This window comes from Squalius cephalus, assembly GCF_949319135.1.
Source record: "Squalius cephalus genome assembly, chromosome: 4".
Taxonomy (NCBI): domain Eukaryota; kingdom Metazoa; phylum Chordata; class Actinopteri; order Cypriniformes; family Leuciscidae; genus Squalius; species Squalius cephalus.
This window is the reverse complement of record NC_137125.1, coordinates 5,997,816-6,016,323: the sequence shown is the minus strand read 5'-3', so window position 1 is coordinate 6,016,323 and position 18,508 is coordinate 5,997,816. Positions and strand designations below refer to the sequence as shown.

Here is an 18,508-nt window from a genome sequence, read left to right as displayed (position 1 = left end):
ATACATGAGAAACTGATAAAATTTTGTCTTACTATATACTATCACACCTCACTCAATAACTTGTTTCAGGTGACCACATGTGAGATACCTCAGCTGGAGTCAACCCAGGAAGAGACTGAGACCCGGGTTGTTCTGTACCTGCTGTATGCCGCTCAACTGGGGCACAAGGTGGTTGTGGTGAGGACTCAGACATAGACATTTTCTTCATCCTCCTAAACCACGCCCAATCCATCCCGCTGACCATCTACGTCGACGTTGAGACCGGAAAGCACAGGTGGATCCTAAATGTCAGTGAACTGGCAGAATGTAAGGGGGCAGACTACTGCACAACAATACTCGGCCTATACGTCTTCACAGGAGAGACGTTACAAGTACCTTTAGAGGTAAAGGGAAGGTTCGGCCTCTGAAAAAGCTGCAGAGTAATCCAAAGTACCATGCAGCCTTCAAGTGAGTATTTTTAGTCCGATATTCTGTAGCATGTAATGGCAATTAATGCTTAACATGGGTATTGACAGATTGTGACTTTGCAATACTATAATTATTTATGTCCTCAGAAAACTTGGTGATCAGTGGTCTATGGAGCCAGATGTGGTGGAGGACATCGAGGCATTTACATGTGTAATGTATGGCCAGGCCCGCGAACAATCTGTGAACAACGTGCGCAGCATCATGCTGAAAAAAATGACTGGAGAGGATAAGACGCTTACCACCAGATTCAAGGTGGATTTGTCCCGGCTCCCGCCCTGCAGAGACAACCTGGTCCCACACAACAACCGTGTCAACCACCGTTTGGCCATCTACAAGAGAGCAGCCACACCGATATTCTGGTGTCCCAAGCCCCATGATCCTGGCCAAGGCTGGGAAAAGACTGAAGAGGGTACCCTGGAACCAGTGTGGTCTTGTGGACCTATCCTCCCCACTTCACTCACTGACTTGCTGGAGGAAACAGTCAAGGAGATGGATGGAGATGGTGAAGAAGATGAGGAGCAAGAGGTCGATTATGAAGACCTGCTGTATGATGAATAGACATCATTGCCCTTAAAGGTGGGGTATGTGATTTGCAAAACGGCCGGCAGATTTTGAAAATACACAACTCAAATGGTCCTACCTTCTTTCCTTTGACTCCACCCATTCAAAGAACATGGACATGGATGGGGGGAGGGGGGATGGTATGACAGTTTGATTGACGCACTTACTGTCCAATGATTCTAGGTGGTCTTGGAAATGATTGGCTGGAGTTTTTCGAGTCCTGCCCGTTCCACAGATGATTGAATTGCTTAATTTTTATTTCAGTGCTTCTAACTCAGTGGCTGTAAGTGGGTTAGGAATAGGATTTTAAGTAATTTTGAAAAAATGGCCAAAAAAGAGAATTACATACCCCACCTTTAACCTTTTGACCTTTGATTAGAATCACTTTTTTCTATTTCAGTTTATTCTAATGGGGATTTGTTATACCCTATATATACACATATTTGACTATATGAGTGATTTTCTGTTTTGTTTCAATAAATATAATACCAAAATAGTAACTCCTTATTATGGGAGATGTTCATTTGGACCAACATGTGACAATATTTCAAGTAGGGATCATCAACATTTGCTTATTAGACATCATAAAGACTATAAAAATACAAAAGTTAGAAAACATATATCAATAGGGGAGGAGATCCAGTGATCCAATGTCACAGATTTTTTTTCTTTTTTTTTTTGCGTTTATTTGAGTTTTAATGCACCATACATCATCTAATCATGACAATCCTCATATCTCTCAATTCCTCATGCAAAGACGAAGAGAAAATGGGGTGGATTGTGTCTGTAGGATGTATTGTTCAAATTCTATGTAGATTTAAAGTTTTCATTTTTCACAGCCGAAAATCAAGCACGGACACAAAACATGGTACAAAAAAAAATCCCATATGGGACAATAATTTGCGTGGGGAACATCAAAATTCCTTTACTAGACACCTTAAGGATTACAAAAAACTAGGTTAAAAAAAATACCTTGAACTTCCTGGTAAATTCAGGAGAAACTTACTGTCGCAAGTAAACAAAATTGAATAAAATAAACCTCTTTATGTATATTTTCAACGTTTTCTTTATAGCAGTTTGAAAGAACACATATTGAAGGAGTAAACTAGCCCAAAATCTCAAAACTGACACTGCATGAAAAATCTATTTTTTTTGCCTGCCGTGTCTCGCCTTAACTGTGAAACTCTTTCAGTGTCCACACTGATGACGTATAAAACCCTTGTGAGAATCCTCATGTTGGTTTCTTTACATGTTAATCATTTTCAAAACATATGAAAGGCTTTTCTCCTGTGTGTTTTCTCATGTGAGTCTTAAGATTTCCTTTTTGTGAGAAGCTCAACCCACACAGTTTGCAGGTGAAAGGCTTCTCTCCAGTGTGAAGTTTCATGTGAACGAAGAGGCTAGTGTTATAAGTAAAGCTCTTTCCACACTGACGACATGTGAACGGCTTCTCTCCAGTGTGACTGTTCATGTGACACTTAAGGTTTTGTTCTGTTGTGAAGCTCTTTCGACACTTGCCACATTTGTAAGGCTTCTCTCCAGTGTGGATTCTCATGTGGCATGTAAGGCTTTGTTTTAGCGTGAAACTCTTTCCACACTGTTGGCAGGTGAAAGGCTTTTCTCTAGTATGAACTCTCATGTGTTTTTCAAGGTTTCCTTTTTGATAGAAACTCTTGCCACACTGTTGGCATGCGTAAGGCTTCACTCCAGTGTGAAGTCTCATGTGAATGCTGAGGCTACTGATATGAGCAAAACTCTTTCCACACTGATGACATGTGAACGGTTTCTCTCCAGTGTGACTTTTCATGTGACCCCTAAGGTTTAGTTCTGTTGTGAAGCTCTTTCCACACTGTAGGCAGATGAAAGGCTTTTCTCCTGTGTGAATTTTCATGTGAGTCTTAAGAGTTCCTTTTTGTGTGAAGCTCTTCCCACACTGTTGGCATGTGTAAGGCTTCACTCCAGTGTGAACTCTCATGTGAACGCAGAGGTTACTGATATGAGCGAAACTCTTTCCACACCGATTACATGTGAACGGTTTCTCTCCAGTGTGACTGTTCATGTGACACCTAAAGTTTAGTTCTACTGTGAAGCTCTTTCCACACTGATCACATGTGAACAGGTTCTCTCCAGTGTGGATTCTCATGTGGTAATGAAGAGTTTTTTTATGTTTAAAACTCTTTCCGCACTGACGGCACGTGAAAAGCTTCTCTCCAGTCATTAAATCATGATGTTTCTCAAATTGATTTTCCTCTTCAATTTCATTCAGTTGTTGACTCTCCTCTTTCAGCACCATCAGGTCTAAAATGAAAAACAAAACAAAAAACAATTTAACTCCCTTCTAATGGCACAAAGCAACAGAAATCAAAACCACAATAAAGCACCAAGATAAAAACCAACAACTTGTATGCTAGATTTGATATAAGCTACTGAAAGAGTAATCTCAGAATCTCTTCTCAATATTAACTGTTCACCTTCATTAGAACATAAAAAAACTGTAGTCCATGAAAGCTGGAAGTTATCAAACCCCTTATCACTTGACCCAGAATAATTGGTTTATTATAGATCAATCCCAAAATGTTAGAATAAAATATTGTCCACTCAACTATGCTCAGTTTTGCAATATTTCAGTCAGAATTTAAGCCCCACCGTAGCACAGAAACTAAAGATACTAAAGTTAAATAGATCTTTTGACAACAGAGACCACAACGTTCTCTGATAGATTGATAATTATGTTGGCACGTGGACAAGAATTAACATGGTTTAGGTCCAATCTGTCAGATTTCTACTACTTGTATATTAAAAGATGTTTTATCAAACACAAGTATGGTGTGCCACAAGGCTCAGTATTAGGTCCTCTGCTTTTCTCATTGTTTATGCTTCCCCTAAGGGACATTGTCATTCACTGTTATGACAACAATACTTTTACAATAATACTCTTACGTTTTACACTGCTAACTTAAGAGTAGTGAAGTTTTGTCCGGTTATATTAATGAAAATGATATAAAAGATGGGATGACTAAGGTGTTAGATCTTAGCAAATGTACTGTTATCTGGGTGTCTAGAGATATAAACAAGTTAAATGTAAGACTTTTTAAGACCTTTTTAATACCACCTTATATGACATTTAAGACCAAACCTGCAATGGAAACCATATAATCAAAAACGTTAATTTTACTCAAGAAACTGCAAAAATGTTTCCATATATACAGTTGCAATCAGAAATATTAAACCCCCCAAAGATCTTAAGGATTTATCAATTAAAGTTTTTTCAAAGAGCAAGATTCTGCATTGGATGGCTTCTTGATGAGTTGAGTGATAAATTAAATCAGCACAGAAAATGCGTAATGTAGTATTTGTGTGAAACAGGATATCTTGCTAAGATAGCCAAGTCACAATTATTCAACCCATATATAATAATATTGTTGTTTAAAGTTTTCTGAAAGTTTTTATAGCCTAAAGTGGAGCTGAAACATAATTAAGCCTTTGGGAACTCTATAATGATCCTTCATTTGCTTCAGCTGTGAAGTCGACTAAAATATGCCAGGAGGAATTTGGATTAGACTACAGAGTTTTGAGACAGTCTATGGACTGACCAAACCAAACTGGAACTGGTTGGACCAGTGGTATGTCTGGCATGCGAAAGGCCAGGCTTATGACCAGAGGACTATCATCCCCACGGTCAAGCATGGAGGTGGGTCACTGATGACGTCGGGCTGTTTTTCTGTGGCAGGAACTGGCAATATTGATCGTATACTTGGCATCATGGATTCCCAGAAATACCAGGCCATTTTAAAGAGGAACGTGATGCCTTCTGTTGACAAATTAAACCTGGGTGATCATTGAACTTTCCAGCAAGACTATGATCCCAAGCACACCTCCAAGTCAATCAAAGCTTGGTTTAGTAAAAGATCCAGGAACTTCCAAGAATGGCCTTCTCAGTCACCAGAGAAGCTCGGTCACTCCACATCGAGAGGGGCCAGCTGAGGTGGCTCGGGCATCTGTTCCGGATGCCTCCTGGACGCCTTACCGGGAAGGTGTTCTGGGCGCGTCCCACCAGGAGGAGGACCCGGGGAAGACCTAGGACACGCTGGAGGGACTATGTCTGCCAGTGTCCCCCCGGAAGAGCTGGAGGAAGTGTCTAGGGCAGGGTTCACCAATCTCGGTCCTGGAGGGCCGCTGTCCTGTAGAGTTTAGCTCCAACCAGCTCCAACACACCTGTTTGAAAGTTTCTAGTATGCCTAGTGAGACCTTGATTAGCTGGTTCAGGTGTGTTTAATTGGGGTTGGAGCTAAACTCTGCAGGACAGCGGCCCTCCATGACCGAGATTGGTGGACCCTGGTCTAGGGAGAGGGGAGTCTGGGCATCTCTGCTTAGACTGCTGCCCCCGCGACCCGGCCCCGGATAAGCGGAAGAAGATGGTATGGTATGGTATGGTATATAAAACCTTCATTTATATAGCATTTTTAACAATACAGACTGTTTCAAAGCAGCTTTACAGTGATAATAGGGAATTAATTTAATTAATCACACACAACTGCAACATACAAGATAATCTTTGGCATGGGAAGGACCTTTTCAGAGAGAATGTTTAATAACCTGAGGAAGAGATCATTTTCTAGTAACTTCGATGAGCCCACCAGTAACAGCAACAAGACTGCTGGTGAGCTACTACCATGAAGATCTGGAGAAGGTTGTGGAGGAACACCTGAGGTCTACTGAGGTGATGCACATCCATCAAGTACAATGTGGATCCCGGTCTGGCCACTTACAAGCAGGGAGAAATGTGGGGGAGTGGTGATGAAAACAGGGAGGTATCCAGCCCTCAACCAAGTGGTGAAAGCAGCACTCTCAATCGTCCAAGGTCCTGTAGTGGAGTCATCATTGAGCTTGATGTACAGTATAATCGACACCAGACGAACAAACATGAACATGTCAACCTTCAATGTTCAGCCTGCGCTTCTCGTCCGGTGTGACGGACTTCTTCCCCCCTTCAGACCCCCGAGGGTTAAGGTGAAGCTGCTTTAAAACAATTTCTATTGTATAAAGTACTATATAAATAAAGGTGACTTGACTTGTTACTGTACTGGTGTTCAGGAAAACAAAGTTTTCAAAAGTTATAACTGGCTGTCATGTCGTTCTCCTGTCCACATGAGGCGACCGGCTCCATGTCAAATAAAACCACTTTAATTAGGACACTCTTCAAAAATATCATTCATTTCTGTAGAGCAAGACATTTCACTGAGGATCAAATGACTGAGTTCAACTTTGAGAATGAAACTAACCTGTTTGTGTCTCAGTATCATCATGTTTGACTCTGAATGTTTCTCCAATCTTCACGTCTTCACTCTCCTCTTTAATAAACGCCATCTTTATAATAGTGTGTCACGTGGACCTCAGTCGCTTCACCAGGAGTTTTTCTGTGTGTTTGGACACTCTGTCCTGTTTAAGAGGAGAATAGTTAACAGAAAGAAAAACACTCAAAACTAAATCTCTGAGAGCGTCTCAATCAGATCTACTGCCATCATTTCTTGATGACGTAAGGAACCGATTAATCGTTTTTTGAAACGAACTGTCCAAAAGAACCGTTTCGCGGAAATGAATCAGATTCAACATTTCTACTCAAAACTAGCACTACAAATTAAAGGAACAGAGAATATACAAGCAATTCATATTTAGGCATTTATAATTCACATGTATGTATTGATTTGTTTACTATATTTAATGGATTACACTGTCATTAAAACATTGTGAGTTGATTTGTAGAAGTTGTCATTCCACATGTGTGTGTTGTTGTTCTTGTTGCATTTACATGCTGTGAATCAAGTGCTTCCAAACTCATTACATTAACCAAACTCTACATTATTTGATTCAATTGAATCTCAATTGGTTTCGAAAATCTCTCTCTATCATAACTTGCCAGAGAGCAAACAGCGTGTTTATGATGACCAAATTCACAATATAGGGAGTTTAGGAACCTTTACTGCTACTCATTTGTGGATGTGCTTCACTGAAAACGGTTCATTATTTTTATTAGATACATTATAATTTTACATTATAAATAATTAATTTCAAAGTTCTCTATATAATTGTACTGACGGGTTGTATTGATTTAAACACTTTAGATGATTAAAAGCACAAACCTTTCTTCAGCAGAATCACAGATGCAGGAGTGGCGCAGCCTTATGACATCATGTCGCCCCACCAAAATAAAAGTCCCGTTAACATTAAATAGAAATTCACATACAGAAAACACATTCAAATGATAAGATAAAGGATTCATTCAAAGAATAAATTGCTGATTTGTGATATTCTCAATCATGAATAAAGTCAAGTATCTTGATCGTCATATTATAAAGGATTGGGAAAAAGTTTGTATTTGAAAACTAGGTTTTTGGTTGCAGAGTGCTCAACTATTTAAGTCCTTATCATAATATAAATATCCACCCGCTCACGGTTAAAATTCACTCAGTGTTCACCCGCTACCCACCGACCCCCCGTGCCGACGCCGCTGAATTTAGATCTCCTTTCCAGAGTCTCACATTAAAATTTCCCCTAAAGAAAGAGTGACTGAGGATAACAAGTATACAATAATTGTATTTGTTATTTTTATCGGTAACACTTTATTGTGATGGTCCCTTTTAAACATTCTGTTGACTATAAGTAACAACTACATGTCAACTAACTCGCATTAGAGAATTAGTGGACTGTCTTCTTAATATCTGCAAACTCTTATTTTGATGCTCCCCAACATATTCTACTGACTATAAGAACATTTGCAAGTACTGTACATGTGAACTTTTTCTAACCCTAACCCTACCAGTCTACTAATACTCTACTAGTACTCGATTGAGAGTTAGTAGACATGCAGGTGCAACGTTACTTACAGTCAACAGAATGTGTTGAAGGGACCATCAAAATAAAGCGGAACCGTTTTGTCTTATGATAATGTTAACACCTTAAATAATGTCACAAAGAAAAATGGGCTAAATCAAATCTGTCACTCAAAATGATAACTTCTGCCAGCGGCAGCATTTTTGATAATTTGCACAATTTCATGGTTCCTAGAATATTTTGTTGTATGAATGTAAGAACATGTTGTTTATAAAAGAAAGAAAAGAACCTCAGCTGTCAAACAACCACAACAACAAAAATTATTCTAATGTCATACTTTCTTTTTTAATCACCACTTGAATGTGGGTAAGTTTAAAAAACAACAACATTTTGAACAAAAAGCTTAAAATAAATCTTGTCCAAGACTACATTCAGATTGATAATCAAAACAGATCACCCATAGGTCAACATTTCATTCGGTGATGTTCTGCAGATTTAGATTTATATGCCGTTTAATAACTGATGAGCCCGTTAAATTACATGTGTATAAGCAATGCTTCCTTTGATTGCTCCTGCTTTTCTTCTCCACATGTGTAGACTTCCTAATTAAAGAATACACATACTTATTTTGGGTTTGAAAGTAGTATACTAATAGCACACTTGAATAACCTTGTTTTTTAAAGGGTACGAACTCAGAAGGTCTCACATTTACATTACTTTTTTCATTTGTATTTCTAAGTGTGATGATTTTATTAAACTGATCACCATTTAATTGTTTTTCTCCAGAGGGAATGTGCAGATGATTGCTAAAATTTCTCCTTTTCAACTTCTTGTCACACTGAGAAAAATGGCTATTTCTTTCCAAAATGAGTTTGCAAATGCTGTGTCAGGTTTGCGTGAAATGAGAAACTCTTCTCACACTGAAGACACTTGTAAGGCTTCTCTCCAGTGTGAACTCTCATGTGAATCTTCAGGTTTCCTTTAATCGTGAAGCTCTTTCCACACTGAGGGCAGGAGTACGGCTTTTCTCCAGTGTGAACTCTCATGTGAGTCTTAAAGTTTGCTCTATATATGAAACTCTTTCCACAGTCTTGACATATAAAACATTTCTCTCCTGAGTGATTCCTCATGTGAAGATCAAGGTGTAATTTATATCTATAACTTTTTCCACACTGATCACAAGCAAATGGCTTCTCTCCAGTGTGCATTCTCATGTGATTCTTGAGATGTGCTTTTAGTGAGAAAAGATTCCCACACAGAGTGCAGGCGTACGGCTTCTCTCCAGTGTGGATTTTCAAGTGAGTCTTCAGATGACTGCTTTGTGAGAAGCTCTTCCCACACTGAGGGCATATGAACGGCTTCTCTCCACTGTGAACTCTCAAGTGGGTATTAAGGTTTTTTTTCTCTGTAAACCTCTTCCCACACTGAGGGCATACGAAAGGCTTCTCTCCAGTGTGAACTCTCAAGTGGGTAGTAAGGATTCTTCTCTGTGTAAACCTCTTTCCACACTGAGGGCATATGAACGGCTTCTCTCCAGGGTGGATTTTCAAGTCTTGGCAGGTCAAAGGGCTCTCTTCAGTGTAAACACTCATCTGGACTTTAAGGTTTCTAAATTCTTCTTTATGAGTCTGTGAGCAACTAAAAGATGTCTCCCCAGTCATGAAATCATGATTTTTCTCTTCCATTTCATTCAGTTCTTGACTCTCCTCTTTCAGTCCCATCAGGTCTAAAGTGAACAGAAAGAAAACAAGTTAACACCAGTTTAATGGCACAGAGACATGAAAACATTTAGACATGTAAAACATCAAATCCAACAACATGTATGCTGAATCCTAAAACCACTCAACAACTGAAAATGGTGTAACCTGTAATCTCAGACCCTCTTATCAATATCATACATTTTTTGCTTTCTTTAGGACACATCCCAAATACTTACAAGCTGGCAGTTATCAGACTTTTATTAGGCTAATAAAAACAGGCCCAGTTATTTGTTGTGTGATGCTTTACTTTAGCTTGATATTTATGTATTTTCTATGCAGAAACTCCGCCCCTTGTTTGTCCCTTTTCTTGAGGGAATTGGGACAATCATCTGTGGTTTGTATTCGGGACCTGCTGAGGTGAGTAGGACATCGAAATCATGGGGCTTGCAGGGCTTTACAAATTTTAGGAAGGTATGAATATCTCTCAATCTTCAGGGGCTGATGCGGGCACTCCTGGAGGACGATGGTGAGTTATCTCTTGCATTGTCTGAGGTCTATGAAACTTCTTTCAAAACTAACATCTCAAACGAAGCTAACACACTGGCAGAACCCGGTGTCCTGTCACCGGACATACTGAGACGGATAAGAGTTTTACGACCCCAAAAGGAATTTGCAGAGGGCAGTGACGCTCACTTAATTAATCTTATATATTCTATATAACCACTTGAGAAATGTGTAAACATGTATACAAACTTTATACAAACTTTTCCCATCTCATGATTTTCCTTTTATGTGGTTTGGCCTATGTCTTCATTTTAAACTCTTTTGGGTTAATGTTTCAGACTTTGCATATTATGGTTAACCAAATCATATGTGCGGCATGTTTGGTTTCTATAAACTCCAATCTTTGTCTCCTATTTGTTAATTCACATTACATTTTGCTAACTTTGTGACGCATTAGTATTATAAGAATCTTGAAGATTCTTGTGTTAAACATCCAATCAAACTACATGTTCAAAGGCCTGCTTGAACAAAGGGTCGTAAAGAAATTCCCTCCAAAGGAAAACACTTCTTATTGGCTCACACACACATCTTCACACTTTAAAAATCACTGATCACAAGATCAGCTCTCTTAGCCTCTTACTCTCTTATATATATGGCTGTGGCTATGTAACTATGGCTGTGTTATGGCTGACCTACTGAAAGACCAGGGTCAGGGGCACCATTTGGCTCTCCGTGCCACAAAGCATACCGCTTCCGCACTCGTTAAGGTTAACAAGGTTAATCAATAAGACTCTCTGTATGTTTCTGTGCTATTTGATGTTAGAAGTTAGTTTGATCAAATGGAGGACAATCAACGTTGTCAGCTGGTTCTCCAGGCATGTGTTCAGTTTTGCAGCGAAAGACAAAAGGAGTAAAAGAACATAGGCAATCTTCTTTCTTAATACTCCATTATTGTGACATGTTTGTGGCTGCCAAGTTTCAGCTATAGAAGCACACAACATCTGGTAGGTGACGCTCACTTGCTCCAAGCGAATATTGGGGATATAACGTTAGAGGCAGCCCGATCAACAGTCGAAATATCAAACGTGTGTTATTTACGATTCGGGATCGTGGGACCTCTGATGCAATCGGGAGCAGTAAAATAATCGTATTGAGACCACACAAATGAGGACTTTTGGTTGGTTGAGGCAAGTCTACATTACATTGGAAGCGATGAAATAAGCGACCATAGTTGACTAACGATGCTTTTGGGAAATGCACCCTTTGAGCATTTAGATCAGCCCAATCCTATTTCTTAATTGTTTTTCCCAATTTAATTTGTACATGTCATTTATTTAGTCACAAGTTGTGTGTAGTAGATAAAGAGCATGACATGCATGACATAGAATGATTGAAGACTTTGAGAATGAAACTAACCTGTTTGTGTCTCAGTTTCTTCATGTTTGACTCTGAATGTTTCTTCAATCTTCACGTCTTCACTCTCCTCTTTAATAAATGCCATCTTTATAATAGTGTGTCGCTTCACCAGGAGTTTTTCTGTGTGTTTGGACACTCTATCCTGTTTAAGAGGAGAATAATTAACAGAAAGAAAAACACTCTAAACTAAATCTCTGAGTGTGTGTCAATCAGATCTAGTTCAGTAGTTCAGTTCACTGGTAAGAGAGTCAGTCAGAGAGAGAGTTAATGGACTTAAATGATCTGATTAGACTAAAAACACTCTTAACTAAATCTCTGAGTGTGTGTCAATCAGATCTAGTTCAGTAGTTCAGTTCACTGGTAAGAGAGTCAGAGAGAGAGAGAGTTAATGGACTTAAATGATCTGATTAGACTAAAAACACTCTAAACTAAATCTCTGAGTGTGTGTCAATCAGATCTAGTTCAGTAGTTCAGTTCACTGGTAAGAGAGTCAGTCAGAGAGAGAGTTAATGGACTTAAATGATCTGATTAGACTAAAAACACTCTAAACTAAATCTCTGAGTGTGTGTCAATCAGATCTAGTTCAGTAGTTCAGTTCACTGGTAAGAGAGTCAGTCAGAGAGAGAGTTAATGGACTTAAATGATCTGATTAGACTAAAAACACTCTTAACTAAATCTCTGAGTGTGTGTCAATCAGATCTAGTTCAGTAGTTCAGTTCACTGGTAAGAGAGTCAGTCAGAGAGAGAGTTAATGGACTTAAATGATCTGATTAGACTAAAAACACTCTAAACTAAATCTCTGAGTGTGTGTCAATCAGATCTAGTTCAGTTCACTGGTAAGAGAGTCTAAAGGCTCATGACATTTTTTTTCCACCCTGTTTCTCATCCTCTGACTCAAACAATACACTTCTCAATAGGTTGTGAGAAGAATTAAACAGGTCCCAGTACCAGCTACCTGTACTAGTATCACCCGCCATTTGAACCCGTTTGCCTGAATTTGTATTCGTTACAGAATACACACAACATTTAAAGGGGAGACTACGGTCCTTTGAGACTCAGAGGGTTACACCAGTAAGAAAACACACTGACATACACAATTTTATATGTTAATAGGAATATAAATATTTAATGTAACAAAATGTATATTAAAATTACAATATTTTCGCCATATATACACACAAACAACACTTTACGAATGTATATTTTAGATGTCTTTCCTCTGTTTCCATCAGGCGCTTGGCTGGCAGAAGTGTTGTCAGTTGGTGCCGGGGCTTTTTAGGCAGAAAGGTCAGGGGTGTAATGCCATCATGTTTAGTCCTGCGTTTACGCTGACAGTTCCCAGATGTGGGACTCAAACTGCCCCTCGACTAACCCTTGACACATGATCAGCAGTGAAGGTCCGTCACACTGTGCACATAGACGTCTGGCACTTTAGTTTCATGCAGATCCCCCATGTCAGGAAAGGGATCTGGCATAAATAAGTAATTGTATATCTACGCTTATGCTAAGCTTCCTGTATTACATTACAATTATGAAATGATAGGACTTTGGGGTTCATTAAATCTCAATAACATACTTTTACACAACTTTACATTGCATCCCTGCACACCAATCCAATAAAAGGATATACGGGGGGTAAAAATCTTAAAATAACGCAATGAAAGGCGTCCAGGGAGGATGTCTGGTAGTGAGGGCTGAGCTTTGCTACATCTTTGAGGACTCTCTCGAATAGTCTGGAATAGTAGCATGTATGAATCTGTGTGAGGGATAATGGAGACAGTAGTAGCACTGTGGGACACACAGATAATGATATGCAATATTATGCACTCACCAGGTTTGAAACATTTGCTGCCTTCTTTAGACACTCGATGTGGATGTTCACACTTTGGGTATGATGGGTCATGATGTGAACATGCTGAACGTGACTGATGAGGGACCTTCTCTGGTCCAGTGGAGATGGTTACGCTGCGCTGTCACTCTTTCACTGCTGAACAGGCCTTGTCTCTGGCAATATGCTCTAACTTCTTTGACAACCCTAATCATTTGTGATACCAAAAATAGTATTGTGTATGTCCATTATTAAAGGGACAGTGTTTGGAATAACGCCGTTTAAAAGAACGTCGTTAGGTTACGTTATTTTTTCAGTAACGGGGTAATTTAACTAATTACTTTTCCCGTCGTTACAACGCCGTTATCATTACTGGACGTTAAATGCGGTGCGTTACTATGCATTGATTGAATAAACTGTGTAATCCGAACGCACCCCTGGCTCGCACAGCTAGTGAGGAGGTGGGTTAATAACGAGGTAAGTGATTATGATTGGCTAAGGCAGAGTAATGTGTTTCATGGTAGCCAATCAGAGCCAGTGTTTTTACACACATGCCAGCACACACCAGCTAAACAGAGATTCGACGAAGCAGCAGAGATGGCGAGTCAGGAGCAATCCGATGAAAAGTTGGCATTTTCAAGGTGGAGATATAAGCACTACTTCAAATTCATTGAGGTCAGCAAGGGTGGAACGGTACATGTAAGTTATTCGTATTGAATCGAAACGGTTTGGTGCATACGTTTACACGGAGAATACACGGAGAATACACGGTATAAAAATAAATAAAACTCGCGTGCAAAATAATTAATGTAATGCTGAACTAGTGTTAGATACGCGCTCTGAACATTGCTCTGGTGCAGGCTGCGATGTATAGATTGGAATGTGTCGCCCCTTCCAAACACAGCATCAAACAATCCGCCAAAGGAAATAATAAAGAAAACGGAAGTGATCACCTGTGCCCACGTGACAGTGAATAACCAATAATAAATATAAAATAATTAATGCTCCTACAGCGCGGGCGCGATCGAAAAGTTGCAAAGTGTTTACATTTGTGTGCGTGCGTGTGTGTGTGTGTGTGTGTGAGGCGCGGCCACGATCGAACAGTGGAAACATAAAAACATACTCCGTAATTTTGTTTATACAGGACATTCGAACTGCAAAGTGTTTAAGTTACTGGTAATTAAAATTTTAAGGAAAACAAATATTAATCTGAAACGTAGCAAATTCATTTTCAATTCATTCAGGTACAATAACCAAACATATCTCAAGGTCTTTTTGTATTTTTATTAATTTAATTAATAAACTAATTATATAAAACTATTGTCAGTGCACTACAACTAAACTGGTTCTATGCCTTTACTTTATTAATAAAACTTATTTAAAAAATACAAGGCTTTAGTCATATATTTTTCTATTGGTGGTACAGCCTGAGACATGCACAAGCCTTCTGCATTTTTGTTTTGCTTTTCCCTCCATTGTACCGAACTCATACCGAACCGTGACTTCTGTGTACCGTTCCACCCCTAGCAAGAACTTGCATGTAATGTGTACATTATGTCCAGGAGCGAAGACTTCGTCGACATCCGTTGTAAGCAACTCTAATTTAATGAAGCATCTCATGTTTTGAAGAAAATACTTGAAGTACATAATGTCTACCAGACCAGTTGTCTGACATTTGACTTTTGATTTATTTCATTAAGAATAAGACTACAGAGCTAAACACACTTTTTTGTTGTTTAAAAGTTTACTTTTGTTGTGAACAAAACACTTGAAGTACAGGTTGTTTACTTGACCAGTTGTCTCTGGTTGGGAGAGTTTGATTTAACTTGCTCGAGTTAAATGCACTTTATATGGTGTAACTGTTTACTTTTCTTACAAAGATAATGCTTGAAGTGCAGGATAAACCTCTTGCTGTCTGTCGACGTGCAATAAATATCGAAAGTTATGTACAAACACCTGTCTGTTCTACTCATTTCAACTGACTTGTGAAAACTGCTAAAAAATCCAAATTCTTTGACATATAGCAACTTTTTTTCTTAACAGTAACGCAAATAGTTACTTTCCCTGGTAACGAGTTACTTTTATTATAGAGTAATTCAGTTACTAACTCAGTTACTTTTTGGAACAAGTAGTGAGTAACTATAATTACTTTTTTAAAGTAACATTCCCAACACAGGGATAGTTCACCCAAAAATTACCCATGATTATACCATGGTCTGGGTGAATACTCGATTCTGATTGGCTGCAGGGTGTCCGTTAAAAAGTGATAATGGACACCTAAATAAACTGTCAGGCGTAACCAAGGAAACCAAGTTATTGTTTGTAACTTGTAACTTTAGATTTCGATTGTAAAACTAATTAAAATATAAACTAATGTTTTAAAAATGTGTTATTTGGCAAGTGACCATGGTATAAGCGGGTTAATGCCCTTCGAGGTGTCCATTGTCAGGTATTAACTCCGCTGCGCGTCGGACGGTTCACGCCTCGCCGTCGTCCATTAATACCTGATAATGGACACCTCGTCAGGCATTAACCCTTAATTAGCTCATGATTTACTCACCCTGAAGCAATTCTAGGTGTGTATGACTTTCTTCTTATGAATAGAATTATGATGACACAAGGTACGATTATATAAATAATACCTTTGCGACGGTACTTGGGTCTCGTGGTTTGAAATAGGGATGTTAACCGATGACAGTTTGACCGATGGGTGACCGTATCAACGTTAACCGATTAAAGTTGTCGGTAGTCGGTGAAAAAAAAGTGATCTCTAAATTAGGCTATTATAGACAGTGGACTAAACGCTACTACAGTTAGCCTTCTCATTCCAAGATCTTTTTGTGTGAAGTGAACAAATCCCTCACACTCAATTTTTCATAACTCGCCTGTTTATACTTAATAAACCAATAAAAACATTTAGCGCGCGGTCACAGCGTTTGGGTTTGCGAAAAGTAAAGGCTACAGGCAAAAACACTCGAGGTTAGAGCCAGGGCAGACGACAGGGTGAAGCGTGCAAAGAAAAGTAGTGTGTGGGACAATTTCACCAAAAAGAATGACACAGATGTAAGTTGCAACTTGTGTGATACAGTGCTATCATCATCTTTCTTTATTATTGTTAGCACTACCTCAAACTAAAGCGGCGTCTCTTCGGAGCTGTCATTTTCTTAAATGAGCCGCGGCAATGTTTCAAATGAGCTTCTAACGCCAGACAAACGCCTTTATTTTCAATGCGATCACCTTGTACCCAAACCATTTCAAAACTAAGGAGCCATTTGTCCTCCGATTACATACAAGCTCCTCGGCGCCGCGTTTGCAGGACTCATGTTTCGCGCTGTAGGGGATTTAAAAAAATGGCGTGAGTGTCAGGTCGCAGAGAGATGCGACAGAGTTGCGAAATTGCAGGCGCGGCTCAAAATGGCTGTTATTTCAAATAGCGTAGCATATTTTAAACTAATCGGTTAACCGGGTTCAACCGGCTAATGAGGCTTGGTGGTCGGTCAAGAATTTTTTTAGTTTTCGCCATCCCTAGTTTGAAATGCCAGCTGTGTATTTCACACACTGATGTGTGTGTGTGTGTGTGTGTGTCGGTCAGTTTGACAGGCTACATCTTTCAATACTGGGCCTGGACGTGACGGACTCTGAAAACAATATGCAAGAACACTAAGTAAAAACACTGGGATTTTTCATCATGAATTAAACTGCAATTAACGTTTTAATAAGTCGTTTTTACATTACTCACAGTCTGCGGCGGCGTTGTTGGGTCCAGAATAGTCGGCACGGCCTGGTCATCCGTGAAGAGTAGTGAACACACGCGTAAATTAACACTGACGTGACTGGGACATCCGCAAAAAATAAACTGAATCCATTTTTCCCTGACGTCTGGATCCTCCGGCAGCGTATTATTCAGACATGCTGTTTTTCCACAGCCAGGAACACGGGACGCATCAAAATCTTACTGTAAATAGGCACTTCTTCAGCCCCGAAATCAGGCGTAGTTAACGCGAGGTGACGTCAGCTAGGATCCACGACCAGCCGTGTTTGGAGCTCGATAAATAATAAACACTTGTTTTATAGTAGGGAGGACGTCTTAAGCTATGAAACTTGCAGGAAGTTTTAAATGGTACAAAGATTGTACCTTTTATATGCCAAAAGCTCAAGGCAAATCTGGTTTCTCATGTCATGACCCCTTTAAATGATCTGATTAGACAAAAAACACTCAAAACTACAAATTAATAAAAGAACACTAGATCATACAATTATTATTTTGTTATGATTTATATTTGGTATCTAATAACTCTTAGATTATATTTAATGGTCTGCACCTTCCATTAAAACATTTTCAATAGGTTTTTTTTTTTTTTTTCAAAAGGTGACATTAAATATTGTTGTGTTTGTTCTCTTTTATTTACACTTTCAGTACCTATTCACAAATACAGTATCCATAATTATTTATTTAAGTTGACTGATTTTTTTTCTAAAAAACCTCTGTGTCATTTTCTCTATCATTACTCTCCAGAGAGCAAACAGCGTGTTTATGATGAACTGACTCACAGTATAGGGAGCGAAATGAGACGCACAGTCGCGTGTGGATGCGCTTTACTCACACTTTTATGCACTCTGCTAAAAAAGCAATGCTCATTACTGCTATTAAATAGAATACATTGTTATATTAATTAACAATTAACTTATTTCACAGTTTTCCATATAAGTGTGTGAACAGGGTGTATTGATTTAAACACTTTAGATGATTAAAAACACAAACCTTTTCTTCAGCAGAATCACAGATGCAGGAGCGCGGCGCAGCCTTATGACGTCATGTCACCACACCAAAATAAAAGTCCCGTTCAAAATATAATATAATAGAAATTCACATACAGAAAACATATTCAAATGATAAGAGAAAGAATTGATTCAATGTATGAATTACAGACAGATTTCCAAAGCTTTCAACACCACTGAGATTTTTCCAAAAGCTTCTGGCTTATATAACAAATTATAATACAAACTACAGCATTTGTGATATTCTCAGTCATGAATAGTCAAGTACTTTGATCTTCATTTTATAAAAGACTGAAAAGAACTAAATACCTAAATATTTTAATTTTTTATTTAATATATATATATATATATATATATATATATATATATATATATATATATATATATATATATATATTATTTATAACTTAAATATTTTAAA

At 38.7% G+C, this 18,508-nt stretch overlaps 3 protein-coding genes across 6 annotated transcripts in view; 1 reads left to right on the top strand and 2 right to left on the bottom strand.

The window, feature by feature from the left end:
• LOC307157281 (uncharacterized protein) overlaps positions 1 to 1,185 on the top strand; it is a 198,580-nt gene extending 197,395 nt beyond the window's left edge. The window contains exon 9 of the mRNA XM_079869159.1: positions 1,045 to 1,185. The gene's annotated coding sequence lies outside the window, so the exon portion shown is untranslated. The remainder of the gene's footprint in view (positions 1 to 1,044) is intronic.
• A 524-nt stretch (positions 1,186 to 1,709) lies between these two features.
• Positions 1,710 to 18,107, bottom strand: LOC307157284 (uncharacterized protein). 3 transcript variants are annotated; one of them, XM_079869164.1, is made up of 4 exons: positions 7,170 to 7,214; positions 6,312 to 6,468; positions 2,467 to 3,327; positions 2,294 to 2,429 (listed from the first exon to the last, which is right to left on the bottom strand). In XM_079869164.1, the coding sequence occupies exons 2-4, from the start codon at positions 6,394 to 6,396 to the stop codon at positions 2,413 to 2,415; spliced, it is 963 nt and encodes a 320-aa protein (XP_079725290.1). In that variant the 5' UTR covers positions 6,397 to 6,468; positions 7,170 to 7,214; the 3' UTR covers positions 2,294 to 2,412. The 3 variants fall into 3 exon arrangements, with proteins under 3 accessions (XP_079725289.1, XP_079725288.1, XP_079725290.1); XM_079869163.1 differs by lacking the exon at positions 7,170 to 7,214 and adding an exon at positions 18,067 to 18,107 and having other exon boundaries at positions 1,710 to 3,327; positions 6,312 to 6,463; XM_079869162.1 differs by having other exon boundaries at positions 1,710 to 3,327; positions 7,170 to 8,381.
• Positions 8,186 to 18,508, bottom strand: part of LOC307157288 (uncharacterized protein) — a 29,292-nt gene continuing 18,969 nt past the window's right edge. Inside the window, exons 4-6 of one of the 2 annotated variants that reach the window (XM_079869169.1) lie at positions 18,071 to 18,112; positions 11,481 to 11,622; positions 8,186 to 9,586 (exon numbers count right to left, since the gene is read on the bottom strand). In XM_079869169.1, the coding sequence (XP_079725295.1) occupies positions 8,712 to 9,586; positions 11,481 to 11,565 (960 nt within the window). In that variant the 5' untranslated portion in view covers positions 11,566 to 11,622; positions 18,071 to 18,112 and the 3' untranslated portion in view covers positions 8,186 to 8,711. The remainder of the gene's footprint in view (positions 9,587 to 11,480; positions 11,623 to 18,070; positions 18,113 to 18,508) is intronic. The other variant, XM_079869170.1, reaches the window with a different exon arrangement.